Raw genomic sequence first — 13,978 nt, 5'->3', positions numbered from 1 at the left:
TTGAGATTTCCTGAATAGCAGGGGGTTGGACTGGACGGCCCTTGTGGTCTCTCCCAACTCTATGATTCTATGATTCTATCACATATTCTGTCCCACAGAATTTATTGTGTATGCCAACAATAATTAGCCTGTCTCCTACCTAAATAGCATCTTTCTCTCCTCCCTCAAAGCCTCACTTTCAGCAGTCTTGACCAAAGACGCTCCATCACCTGAGACAAAGTATCAGGCAATGCCACATCGATGATCACAGAATCATAGAATGGCAGCTGGAAAAGTCCCAAGGATCATGTAATCCAACCCTTGGCCAATACAGATATCCACAGCTAAAGTATGCCTGACAGGTAGCCATTTAACCTCTGGTTAAAAACCTGCAATGCCCACCACCTTCCTGGATAATCTGTCCCACTGTCAAACTATTCTTACCATCCCAAAATTCTTCCTAATATTTAATTTGAATCTGCTTTCTTGTAATTTGAATTCAGTGGTTTGGAGGGTCCTACTCTCCAGAAGAGAAGAAAACAAGCTTGTTCGGTTTTTCAAGCCAAAGTTGGCCATCATATCACCATTAAATTTCTCTTCTCCAGCTCCCTCAACCATTCTTCATAAGGCTTGGTTTCTCACAGTGTTTGCTTATCATGTCACACTGCAGCCACTTCCTGCTGGGACTCCAATGTCACTAAGAAACTGCTCCAAGTCTCACAAACTTTCCCATAATCATGTGAGACTGTTACAAGACTAGTAAACCTTTGGAATCCATCATTTCAAACAAGGTTTAGGAGATGATATACACGATTTGTCTGGAAGAGGTGTATATAAGACTTCACCCTCTGTGTCACCTCACCTCTGCCTGTGGAAGGCCACTACCTGATACTATGTGGTCATTTAGTTGCTAACCAGCATGACTCTTTTCTGGCAGCCATGGACATCCTGATTGAGAAATTTCTACTTGTCATTTTCTATTTGTCATAAATCACACTGTGATACCTGAGGAAGTCAATGAACGGGAGTCAGAACAAAAGGGCCTAAAACTCCAAAAGACAGTCTCTTCCCCAGGATCTGAACCATCAAGAGCAAGCAATGCAATTTCTCTGAATAATGACCACCACCACCCCTTTAACCACAGCAGGTGAATGCTGATGAGAGACTTCTTTCCTTTGTACAACATCAGCAAGTGAAACAGGAGCAAAGGTGGAGCTAATGTCTCAGGCATCAGCTTGAATACCACATACCAATCTGTTAGCCACCTGTCAAAATCATAAATTACCCAGCAGCAGAGAAGAGTCAGCGCTGTGGACAACTGCATGTCTTCCAATTATCATGATTTGGGAAGGACACTACCCATTAATTAATTTATTTATTTTATTTCTATGCCACCTTTCTCCCAAAAAGGACCCAAAGTGGTTCACAGTATAAAAACACATTAAATTTAAATTAAAAATAACTTAATTAAAACACTACAGAGTTAATGTTTTAAACATACAAAAGTTAAATAAAACATAATCTAAAACAACAACCCCAAATAAAGATAGGCTTGCATGATTTTAAAAAGGAAGATAGCAAGACAAGGCAGAGAAGAATCTTGCCCTTTTCAACAGGCTCAGACAAAAGGAAACTCCTGCAGCCTCTTTTAGTTTGTGTCTTTCCCATTAACAACTTCTTCCACCTTGACCCATTCTAATGTTGCTTGGCCACACACGTCCCAGTTTTCATCTGTGAAATGAGATCGAACCAGCACTCATGTGTTTGGCCTTTTCGAATTTCTGACCCCTTGGACCAGTTATAAGGTATACTATTGTCTTTCTGCTTCAACTGTATTCTTCCTGAGTGTTTGCTTCCCATCAACACCTTTGGAACATTACTACTTCTCTTCTTATTTGTACTTTCCCATGACTGCTAAGGCCTACCACAGTCTGACTTCCCTGGAACTTGCTGCTCATAAGCACATGACACTATTTTCTTTAATTTGCTCAAAATGGCTGCTCTTTAAACAATAGTAAAAGTGATCCCACTAGTGGTCCTCTACAACCAAGCAGCTAATCTTGCCACAGAATACCCAGAACAATAATAGGGGCTACTGAAATTCAGCAGTAACCTGGAATGCTTGGCCAGCAACAAGTCTACAGATGGCTCCAGACAACAGGGTTTGGACCAGCAGCAGAAGCTAGTGGTAGTCCATTCTGGTGCAGCAGCCATGCAGAGTCTCAGATAGGTGACTGCATCCAGCTGCCACTTTAGATAAGTGAGTCACATGGCAGGACTGGTCTTGACCTCTGCTTTAACGTGGCTACAGTCATATAAAGTCATTCCAAGAGTGACTTTTTGCATGCCAGCCAAACAATCTAAAGAGTTAATATATAATTTAATACCTTCATTAAGGCATTTAAAGCATCTAGAATTCCTAAAGACAAGGGAGATGACAACTATAGTGAAGGTTAATCCATACATAATTTATACCTTTATCAGCACTCAACAAGAGAATAAGGGCAGTTGCAGGAAGAGAACCCCTAATAACAATAAACATTACACACTCAAAAATGTTATAGCAACTTCTCTTTTATTACTCAAAACCTAAATAGCTTGAGAAGATATCAATCCAGTTCAAACTTTCTATATCTTTCCAGGTAATGGTTTCATTGTGAACAAATTCACACCTGTAACTCAGTTACTGGAGAAATGTATATTCTCAATACACTCATATCCATGGTTTGTAGCTGATACTGTAGTCCATTTCTCTCACTCTCAACATTTTCATACCCTAAACCCCTTCAAATCACTGCCCCCAAAGTTCTTTTAAGATCACCTGCAAGATTATCCTTACACTTCCCCACTGTCGCCATAGGGACATACAGTATCCTTGTTCGGTGAACCTTGTTCCACTGTTATTTTTGATTTAAATTTAATTCTTCAGAGTATTTTGCTGCCGCACTCCAGGACAGGAGCACACACCTCCTTCCTCTTCAACAACAATCACATAGCAACAAAAAGTTGCCAAGCTGGAATGAATATTAGGGTGGACACCTAAGCATTTGCCAAAGAAGAAAAAATGCATCACCCAAATAGAGGACACAAATTTGCATATACAATTTACATATATTGACAAATGGAGAAATAATTGGTAGAACATAAATCCACTTGTTAGATTTATTGGGACTATAATGTAAGAAGAACTACAGTTAATGTCACCATATTGGAGAAGACTAGGAGCAAGTGACCTGTGCTGGCTGTTCAATAGCTACCAACTAGTAGACAGCCTCACAGTTTAGTTTCTCTTCCTTGAGTTCTTTATCTTTAAAATAATCTTGACAGTCCCTCAAAGACAGAAGCATCTCATAGCCATTCTAAGGAGTACATTTAGGGCTACACCACACTCCTTCAAGTGGGTTGTCATCTGGAAAGTCCCTAACATAGTGAAAATACATGAACATTTTATTATTTCTCAGATAACACTTCTCATATTTTATATAACTTGTTCAGAAGATCCACAATTTTTTCCATTATCCAGCCTACAACAACTTTTGTTATATTTCAGGAATTACTACCAACATCCACCCTACAACACCACTCTCCTTATAGGGTATTATACCAAAGCCTCTAAAATCTTTTATGAAAAATGGTACATAACACTTTTCACCCACAAGCTTAGAGGTCTGTTAAACTATATGGATTGGGTCTGTGGTAATATTCCACGAAGAAAATCTGCCTCCACAGAGACTCAGGAGATGGGCTCTCCCTCTACAACCCTTCTGCTCACCCTCAAAACCTCTTCCTATTCTCAGAATCTTAGAAACTCTCCAGAATACTTTTCTTCATGATACAGAGGGCTGCAGAAGAGAAGGGAAAAGAAGAATGTCCCACTGTGCTGGTTCATTTCTGCTAAAGCAATGTAGGACTTGACCTTAAATAAATGCAAGATTGTGCAACATTGCTGGTGAAAAACTTTCAATGTCTATTTCATTATTTCTATTTCTCCACATCCTAGTTGCATTCCTGTCCTATCCTTTGTTTGCATCAGGTTGTAAGATGTTGTTTTTTCCTTCCTATATGAAAATTGCATATATTTTTCAAGAAACATTTTTCCTAATAGGCTCATTTTTGTATGCTTTCTTCCTAATGGATGCATTTCCCCTCCCTGAATAAAGCATGCACATGCATATTTTTCAGCTGTTTGTATTTTAGCTGCTCATGTGGCTTTGTTCATATTTTATTTCTTCAAAATACATTGCAAGCTGTGCAAATATGTGGATTTTCAAAGCAAGTTGCACTTCTTGGGTAGTGTGAAAGATAATTCAGTCAAGAATCTCAACTTCAACAAAATTATTTTCAACCTTTAATCTACACACACACACACAAACACATATTGCATCTATACATGCACACAAATATATATTAGCAAGCTGGTTATGTCATTTTTGTTTGTGAGCTTTGCACAGATCATGTCTTGTGGGACAGTTTATAAATGCAATAAATAAATAAATAAATGGATAAATGGAGTTTATAAATAAAATTTAAAAAAAAATAAAATGGATGCCTTCATATCACAGAAGTTACTGTGACTGAGCAGAAGTTCCTCCTGGAACATAGCTGCAATGTTACCAACAACTTTCCTCAGAAGTTAATAGTGACCAGAATCTGTAATCTGGAGTTACATACTTGTGGTTGTTATACATTTTCAGTCCCTGTGTAAACCCGAGTTTAGTGAAAGTCCTCCAGTCCCCACTTACCAGGTAGCAGCCGCTACAATCAAAGGGGGTCTGTTCTCCTGTCACTCAGCTGCCATTCGCACCCACCACCTCATACAACCAATCTCCAGTAAAAGGGGGAATTGCAACAGTGGTCCTGTTTCTGCCTGGCACAATGGGGATCACTTACAGCAGGGGTAGAAATGGCAGCCAGCTGCTTCCTGAGCAACAGGGAACAGTCTCCCATCAATAACAGCATACGCTGCCCAGTATGTGGGGATTAGACAGAAAGGCATGCTGGAATTCAGTGTGCAGCACCACAACTGCAGAGTCTAACATAATTAAGGACCATACAGGATTCTAGCCACCATCTTCAAGATTTTTTTCCTGTTATTAACACACTGGAGTTGCAAAAAGCAACAAAAATAAGCTTATGTGTTCTTAACTCAAAGTCTATCTACTAAACATCTAAAGTAAGAGGGTGGATGGTGCGGCACTCCAGAAGTGGTTGGACTGCACTTCCAGTTAGCCTAAGGTTGCATAGCTAGTTGTGATGAACACTGGGAGCTGCTGGGCAACATCTGGAGGTCCACACATCCCCCATCTGGGAGCTGCTGGGCAACATCTGGAGGTCCACACATCCCCCATCTCTGAACTAAGGCCTTGGGTGTTTACTGTTTTAGCTTGTTGGAGCTTGTATTCCTTAGCTCTGTGGGGTCTAGTTATGAGAAACCAGTTCCGAGGGCTGGTAGTCTTTGATAGGAATGTGCATTCCTGGGTGCTTGAAGAGTTAATTCAAGGCAGTCTGGATGGAAATTGTTTTGTGCATCCTAATGCACACTTGTCTCTACTCTGTTCACAAAACACTGCTTCTAAAAATTGATCTCCTTTGCTGCATTGGGAAACAAATATTTAGCCGCGAGGCCTTTGCTGTTTATAAGGAAGCAATTCAACAACAGTTCTGAAGCTTCATAAGAGGGAAAACTAGTACAGAATATCTAAGATATTAGAAATATGACCCACAAAATTTTGAATTAGTTTAGTTACCCATGGTAAATGAAACCCATCACACTTCATTACAAAACACAGCTTAGTATGAGATTTTCTTACTTATTACAAAATGGTTGAATAAGGGTTGTGTTAAAAATATGTTTAAAAGGCTATAAAGGGAGGGAAGAAACTACCCAAATATGCTTTCTTTCTTTTTTTAAGATTGGCATTCCCATTTTTTTCCTCATTTTCCATATAATTGCCATCAATATCATTTTAAGACAATGGTCATGTATAACCTTAGTTTCCAGACATAGGGAATGATTTCAAATTTACAGTGACATTAGCCTTGTGTTTAATAACCAGAAATTTAAATTTCATTTTAATTGTAGATATTGATACAAACGTCATCCCAGATGAAAAAATGACTTTTCAAGAACTTTAAACCAACTATTATAAACTATTTGTCCAACTGTTTGGAATAACACAGAATTGATATTAACTGAGAGAGGCACAAAAACTAAGGCTGCTGTCACACTGCAGAATGAATACAGTTTGACACGGCTTTAACTGTCATGGCTTCTTCCTATGGAATCCTGGGATTTGTAGTTTGTTATGGTACCTGAGCTCTTGGACAAAAAAAGGAGAAATATCTCACAAAACTACAAATCCCAGAATTCCACAGCACTGAGCCAGAGTGGTGTCAAAGTGCATTCATTCTGGAGCATATATGCAATCTAAGAGGGACAGAAATTATTCCAGATCTTGAAACTGTTGCCGTATCTTGAAAACACTGCAAGAACGGCATACAAACCATCCTGAATATTTAAACAACAGTTGCTATTTGCAATGTCCCACTCAAATCAAGCTCACCAAAGTCACAGGTGTCATTTGTGAATACGGGAAGCACTGCATTGGTTCGGATAGGATAAGCCAGCAGCGCACAAGAGTCCTGTTTTATTGGTTAGGAACAGCATACTAGTGCATTGTGCTCAATAATAATAATAATAATAATAATAAAATTTTATTTATATACCGCCTTTCCAGAGATCAAGGCTGTTAACCGCATATTAAAACACAACAATATAACATCAAACAACCATAAAAACCATCATAAAATTAACTCATATCATACATCTACATTGCTACAGTCTCAACCATTCCTGCTTACAGTGGGAGCAGCTGAATAAACCACTGAGCTTTCCTACATGGTTTGTTTACTGTGTCATCCAAAAATGGTTGCTTTATCTTGTGTTTTTTCTCTCCTGATACACCAGAGAGAGATACTAGCTTCTTGGGAGAGTAAGAATCCTGAGAAAAGTAAAGGCACTCTGGAGTAAAGCTCTATGACCTGTTTAGCTCCTACCCAGAACAGACCAGCAAAATACACCGGCTTCCCGGCGGATTGGGGGCATGGTGTATGCATAACACATGCCCCCAAGCTGCCAGGAAGCCACCGTGAAGTTGCCCGGCCGTTTACACGGCAGCAGCTTTTCGGCGCTCCGGTTGCATAGTGTTTGCATAGTCCTGCACACCACAGGAGTGCTGAAAAGCCATGGCAGAAAGGGCGCCCTTTTTCCAGTGCATAAAGGAGCAGCATTTTGCCACTGCTTTTTGTGCTGCAAAAAAGCTGGATCAAGGCCTCAGAGTGCATGCCACCCCTTCAGGGCGATCTGTTTCGGCCCTCAGTTACTTTTTATATTGATCAAAGGTTATTATTTGCACTAATGATGTAGATAACTACTCCAGCAACTAAATTACAAATACCCAGCTTGCCTAATTTGTCACATCATCTGATATGGACCACTGAATGAATGTACCTGAATCTTAAAGACACCCATCTACAAGGTCCTTTGTATCATTTCGAACCAGCTTCAGGGCGGGATACGGAGTAGAGAAGGCCATGGTCGCCTTGGTCAATGACCTCCATCTGGGCATCGATAGGAGAAGTGTGACCCTGCTGGTGCTCTTAAACATCTCAGCGGCATTCGATACTATTGACCATGGTATCCTTCTGGAACGCCTGAGGGAATTCGGTATCGGAGGCACTGTACTCCAGTGGTTCTGTTCCTACCTCTCGGGCAGATTCCAGATGGTGATGCTGGGGGACAGTTGCTCTCACAACAGAGAGCTGACATCTGGTGTCCCTCAAGGCGCCATTCTGTCTCCCGTGCTTTTTAACATTTACACGAAGCTGCTGGGTGAGGTCATGGGGCCCGGTGTTATCAGTACACTGATGATACCCAAATCTACCTCTCCATATCTCTGACTGAAGCAGTGACCACAGTTGGCATCTTGCCTCTGAATGCCTGCCTTGGATCGGTAATGGGCTAGATGAGGGAAAACAAACTCAAGTTGAATCCAGAGAAAACGGAGGTACTAGTGATAGGTACCCCTAGTCCAAGGAAGGAGATTTGCCACCCGGTCCTTGATGGGGTCACACTTTCCCTGAAGGACGAGGTTCGCAGCTTAGGCATGCTCTTGGATTCACCTTTACAATTCTCATCTCAGGTGGAGGCGATATCCAGAAGTGCTTGGTACCAACTTCGATTGATACACCAGCTGTGTCCCTACCTGGCCCAGAGGGACCTTGAAACAGTGGTACATGCACTAGTAACCTCTCGTTTAGACTTCTGTAATGCACTCTACATGGGGCTACCTTTGTACCAAACCCGGAAGCTTCAACTGATTCAAAATGCTGCAGCCAGACTGATCACTAAAACATCTAGAACAGAACATATTACACCAATATTAAAATTTTGCACTGGCTACCGATTAGCTTCCAGGCCCATTACAAAGTGTTGGTCATTACCTTTAAAGCCCTATATGGCTCAGGCCCGAGTTACTTGAAGGAACATCTCTCCCTACACAATCTGCCCTGCACACTCAAAACATCTGAAAAGATATTATTAGAGTACCCAAAAATCAGACTGAAATTGACCTATGATGGAACATTTACTGCTGCTGCCCTCAGACAATGGAACAACCTACCGGAAGAGATCCATCGTATCAACACCCCAGATGCTTTTAAGAAGGCACTTAAGACAGATCTCTTCCATTGGGCCTATCCATTTGATCCACCATAACTGAACCTAGGTAACACTCTACCTCCATTACTCATATATAGGTATGGATAGGTATGGATTTGTATCAGTTTTATTAAATTTTGTCTTATTAATTGATTGTTGTAATTTTAGATGAATTTGTACTTATTGTAATAGAGATTTTATCTGATGTACTCCTGCCTCGATCCATGGGGTGAAGCGGGAAATATAAATAAAGATATTATTATTATTATTATTATTATTATTATTATTAGTTCATAAATAAAGTGATGCCAAGGAAACGCTCATATCTGACAACCCTTGGATTTATCTCTACAATTGAAGTAATACTAGATATGTGTATATATCCTGCTACACATGACTGTGCTTTCTGGAGATACTTCGATTCCAGGATCACCTTCATTTTATTTTCAAGCTTTCATTTTATCTCTAAAATCCCATCTTTTCCATCTATAATAACTAAGCTGGAAGGAGTTGACAACCAGGGACAAGGATGCTCTCAACCCTCTGTTAATATGCAAAAGAAAGCATCCTAATCTTTAAGTACGCTGGGCCATGAAATCCTTTGGTGTCAGAATGCCAAAGTTAGGAATAGTAGCAATTCTTAAAGATGCTTAAATATTTTATAATTCTATCTTCAAGGAACACAGCTGTTGTACTAAAATTTTACTCTATTGTTTTCTGCAGTTTACATATATATGTGTGTGTGTGTGTGTGTGTGTGTGTGTGTGTAAAATGCAAAGAAACCATATGAAATATAGGAACAGAATAACATGCAAAAACATTACTATTGTTTATTGTAATGAAGAGTACTGGTCCATTGTCCACTGAAATTAAATCTCACTTGCCAGCTTTCAGATACATTTTCTCAATCTGATACAAATATAGCGTTTTTAAACAGTAAACTTTATTGACTATACTTCAGCTATACAGCGGTTCTCAACCTGTGGGTCATGGCCCCTTTGTGGGTCAAATGACCCTTTCACAGGGGCCGCCTAAGAACCACTGATTTAGAGTAACAACGAAATCTATTACTGCATCAAATAAATTACAAATTATATCCAGCTAACTGGTGCAATTTCTTCCCACACTGTAACTGGAAACATCAATTATGAATTAATAATGTTAACAAAATCAAGGCATACTACCAGTTGGTCAATACTACCCAATAATTAAATCAACACTTGCCTTGTAAAATATTTGCTTGCTTTCATTTACAATTGCTTACCTGATTCTCCTCATGAGAAACCCTCATCTGCTCTTTCAGTACAGACATTCTGGCAGCTTCTTCTTTCCTCAAGACTCTTTCCTTTTTGAGCTCTGGACTCCAGAAAGTCTTGATGCTATTCATGGAAGAGCCAAGCTTACTGTCTTTGATGTCCAGTTCTTTCCTTAGGAGCTCATTCTCTCTCTGTAATTCCTTAAGCTGAACCTGTAGATCTAGCATGGTGCTATCCCTTACCTGTCTAAGCATAGAAGGAATCTGATGATGGTGATGATGTGAAGCAGTGGTTAGTCCTCCATGCTGGTCAGTATAGGAAAGGAGATCTGAATGGGAAAGGCCAGCTGAAGCAATATTAGGACTGCTGCCCATAGCTGTAACTCGACCACCATACACAGCTCGATTCGTAGCCCTTCCAAGAGTCATTGTGCCCTTTGGGAAAGTAGTGGATGCCACACCTTCATGATCACTCAGATACATTGGTCCAGAAGTTGCATAGGCGGCATTAAGTGACTGGATGTTCTCCATCGATAACGTCTTACCTGTCCCTCCACCTCCTCCACTGCTTGTTCTCCGATGGCCCAGACGAGGAGATCTTGGCAAACGAGGGGATCTGGCAGGACTGCCATCCAAGTTACTGATTGTTCTTGCACTTCCGTACATTTTTACTATAATGTGAGGTACTACTTAATAAGAAATTAATCACACTTAAGTGGGATATTTAGCCTCTGTTCCAGTTGCTATTGTTGGCAAATGGCTTCACAGCATTCTTCCAGAAGGCAACCAATTCTTTAACATGAGTTCTACAAGCTGAAGATATCTGGAAATAAAATACATAATTAGAAATTAGTAAAGTAACTGTACAGTGCCAAAATATGAAAATACCGATTTGCTTTATTTATGAGCTTGTGACTTTGCAATTATGTACTATTTGTACTGAGCAGCAAGTTTTTTGAAATCAGGATTCTGTATTTCACACACACACACACACACACACACACAGTAACAGGCTTTAATCTTAAGGAAAGATGAACTATATAAAACTTAATATATCATTCTATGTGAACAGAATTCCAGAAAAGATTAATTCTATTGTACTCCAAATGTTAGAAAATTGCTGGAATAGATAATTCAGTGCCTCAAAAATAAAATGGGTGGGCATAAAAATGCCTAAATATGGAATTGCACTGTGCCTAGAAAGAATCACTCTTCAGATACACAAGTGCCACAGAGAAGGCATGTTTTATTATTTATAACTCTGCTTGATCCTTTTTCGATGGCTGCTGAGGGGGGGCGGGGGGGTTGGATCCTATAAAACTAAGATTGCATTCAGACATTTCATTATTTATGTGATATACTTGGCACTAATGATTATTTATCATGCGATCAGCAATTATGATGGGGCACTGCTTTCTGTCCAGTCATTTAACTATCAATAGGAAGTGATCCGAGAAATGAGAAAGAGATTATACCCCCTTCAACGTGTGATCTTATTAATTCTCATGTAACTGCAAGGGCAGCAATAGCTGTGAATAAATTATCAGAGAGTAATCTTACAGCTAGGGTTGCCATAAGGCAGGACCTCCAAACTGGGACAAATGTAGGACAAATGTAGGACAACATTTTCAAATGTAGGACATGTCTTTTTAAAATGGAGGGCACATGAAAAAATTGATGTTTTTTTAAAAATGTTAATATAAATGCATGTTTCTTAGGCATGATCAAAATGGAGGATATTTGGGCACTATTCCTAGACAGATGGCAGAAATATTCTGGCCAACCCCCCCTCCCCCCATTCCAAACAGCACATTTGGGCATTGAACATGGCTTTATTTTAACGTGGCCTCTTGCATATTTCAGAGGCTTATTGCATAACCAAACTCTTTGGGTTTCACACTGAACATGGGTTCACATGGCTATGCATATTGAATATTTGACATGGTTTAAAGGTGGTTTAACAAGAAGTGGATTTGCCCTCAGTTTCAGGTGTCTTGCACCAACTATACTTCTCAGAAGTGTGTACTTGGTCAAGGTACTTTGGTTTTTCTTCACTGAGCATGAGTTTGGCCATGCCTCAGAAGCTGGCTGATATCAATATCACCATCATCGTCGTCCTCATCATCATCATCATCATCATCATCATTGTTAAAGCAGACCATTTAGCATTAAAAGCACCAAAAACACAAAGAAATGCACTTTGGAAAGTCACACTGTCTCGCCTTCAGAAAGAGTGCATGCCTCAGAAACTGACTGATATGATCATCATCATCATCATCATCACCACTATCATTGTTAAAACAAAGCAGACCTGTACAAATGGAATGAAAATCCTCCTCCTCCTCCTCCTGCTCCTACTCTTCTTCTTCCTCCTCTTCCTCCTCCTCCTGCTACTCTTCCTCTTCTTCTTCCTCATCTTCCTCCTCCTGCTACTCTTCCTCCCTCTTCCTCCTCCTGCTACTCTTCTCCTCCCTCTTTCTGCTACTCTTCCTCCCTCTTCCTCCTCCTGCTACTCTTCTTCTTCCTCCTTCCTCCTCCTCCCTCCTCCTCATTCCTCCTCCTGCTACTCTTCTTCTTCCTCCTTCCTCCTCCTCCTCCTCTTCTTCCTCCCTCCTCCTCCTCCTCCTCCCTCCCTCCTCCTCCTGCTACCTCCTCCTCTTCTTCCTCCTCCTCCACCTTCCTTCCTCCTTCCTCCTCCTCCTTCCTTCCTCCTCCTTCCTTCCTCCCTCCTCCTCCTGCTACCTCCTCCTCTTCCTCCCCTTCCTCCTCCTCTTCATCCTCCTCCTCCTCCTTGGTGCCAAAAAAGGGCAAAGGAAATGGCCCTTTTCTTTGCCCTCTGGCTGTAGCCTGGCCCAACAGAGGAGGAGCTCCTCCTCCTGAGGCTGGCTGTCCAATGGGGGCAGACTGGGGCTGGAACAACCCTGCCCCCTGCCAGCGCTCACAGGCTCCGGGCTGGAGAAGGGGCGGGCTGTTCAGCCCCAGCCTCAGGAGGAGGAAGTCCTCCTCGTTAGCCTTACGTGCCCAGGGCCAGCGGAAGCGCCCGTGGCCCAGTGCGGAGGAGGAGAAGCACCGCGCAGCCCGCAGCCAAGGCAAAATACGGGCCCCAACCCGGGAATTGGCGGAACCAGATCGGGACCGGGCTGGTTCCGACAAAACCGGGATTTTCCCGACTACAGGCAGGTTATGGCAAGCCTACTTACAGCCTAACTCCTCAAACATGTCTAAACAAGACATGACAGCCCCTTTGTATTTAGACCAAAGAGAAGTAACTTTGGGGGTGGCCTTTCCCAAAGCTCCTCTTTCCCTATATAAGGTTCAAAAGCTGTGCGTGAGAAAGAACAGCCAAGAGAGGAAAACTGAAGTGAAATCTCCTGCTGTTTCCCTGCTAACAAAGGAGGAGATCCCCCCCCTCTCCCGATGGTTTATCACCCAAAACTTCAAGGAATATTATGGATCACAGACGAAGAATTCAGAGAACAAACTGTACTTACAGAAGTACAAGTTAAACCTACTGAATCTGTTGACTCTGTCAAAGAAAGAAGCAATACTGATTATCAGTTATTGTGCTTTACTAGATGCAAAAAATTAGAGCCTGCTGTAGAAGGAAAAATTCTATTAAATACATTAAACTCTACTAAGCACATTGCACTATTTGCCTTTATTTGTTCCTGCCAACTTTTCCACTTGTCTCATTAACATTTACCTTCTTTGAAGAAACTGAAGCAAAGCAGGTATTGAATAGATAAACCTTCTCTACTCAATCAATCAGCATCTCTCCAGAGATCTGCCTTTCTAATGGGAACAATATTGTTAAAATGTACAGCCATTTGTTCTCTCTTTAACATTTTGACCCACATATCCTTAACTACTTCTTTTGATATTCTGGATGGTGATTATTCTCCCTGCTTGTTTGAAGTTTAAAACTAATAGTTACGAAAGAGCAATAATGTGCATTTGCTGATGTTTTCCATCAACCCATCTTGCTAACCCTTTCCAGAGTGTCTAACCTCCCTTTAATGATATGT

The 13,978-nt window shown here is 41.0% G+C and overlaps 1 protein-coding gene across 18 annotated transcripts in view; it reads right to left on the bottom strand.

The window, feature by feature from the left end:
• Positions 1-13,978, bottom strand: part of ERC2 (ELKS/RAB6-interacting/CAST family member 2) — a 741,540-nt gene that overhangs the window by 698,279 nt on the left and 29,283 nt on the right. For 17 of the 18 annotated variants that reach the window (XM_089522554.1, XM_089522416.1, XM_089522425.1 and 14 more), the window contains exon 2: positions 9,963-10,776. In XM_089522554.1, the coding sequence (XP_089378680.1) occupies positions 9,963-10,619 (657 nt within the window). In that variant the 5' untranslated portion in view covers positions 10,620-10,776. The remainder of the gene's footprint in view (positions 1-9,962; positions 10,777-13,978) is intronic. The other variant, XM_089522534.1, reaches the window with a different exon arrangement.

The sequence above is a fragment of the Sceloporus occidentalis genome, unplaced genomic scaffold (genome assembly GCF_023333645.1).
Source record: "Sceloporus occidentalis isolate IW3139 unplaced genomic scaffold, rSceOcc1.0.p SCAF_1, whole genome shotgun sequence".
NCBI classification, from domain to species: Eukaryota; Metazoa; Chordata; class Lepidosauria; order Squamata; family Phrynosomatidae; genus Sceloporus; species Sceloporus occidentalis.
Note: the sequence above shows the minus strand (reverse complement) of the source record. Positions and strands in the feature narration are given on the sequence as shown.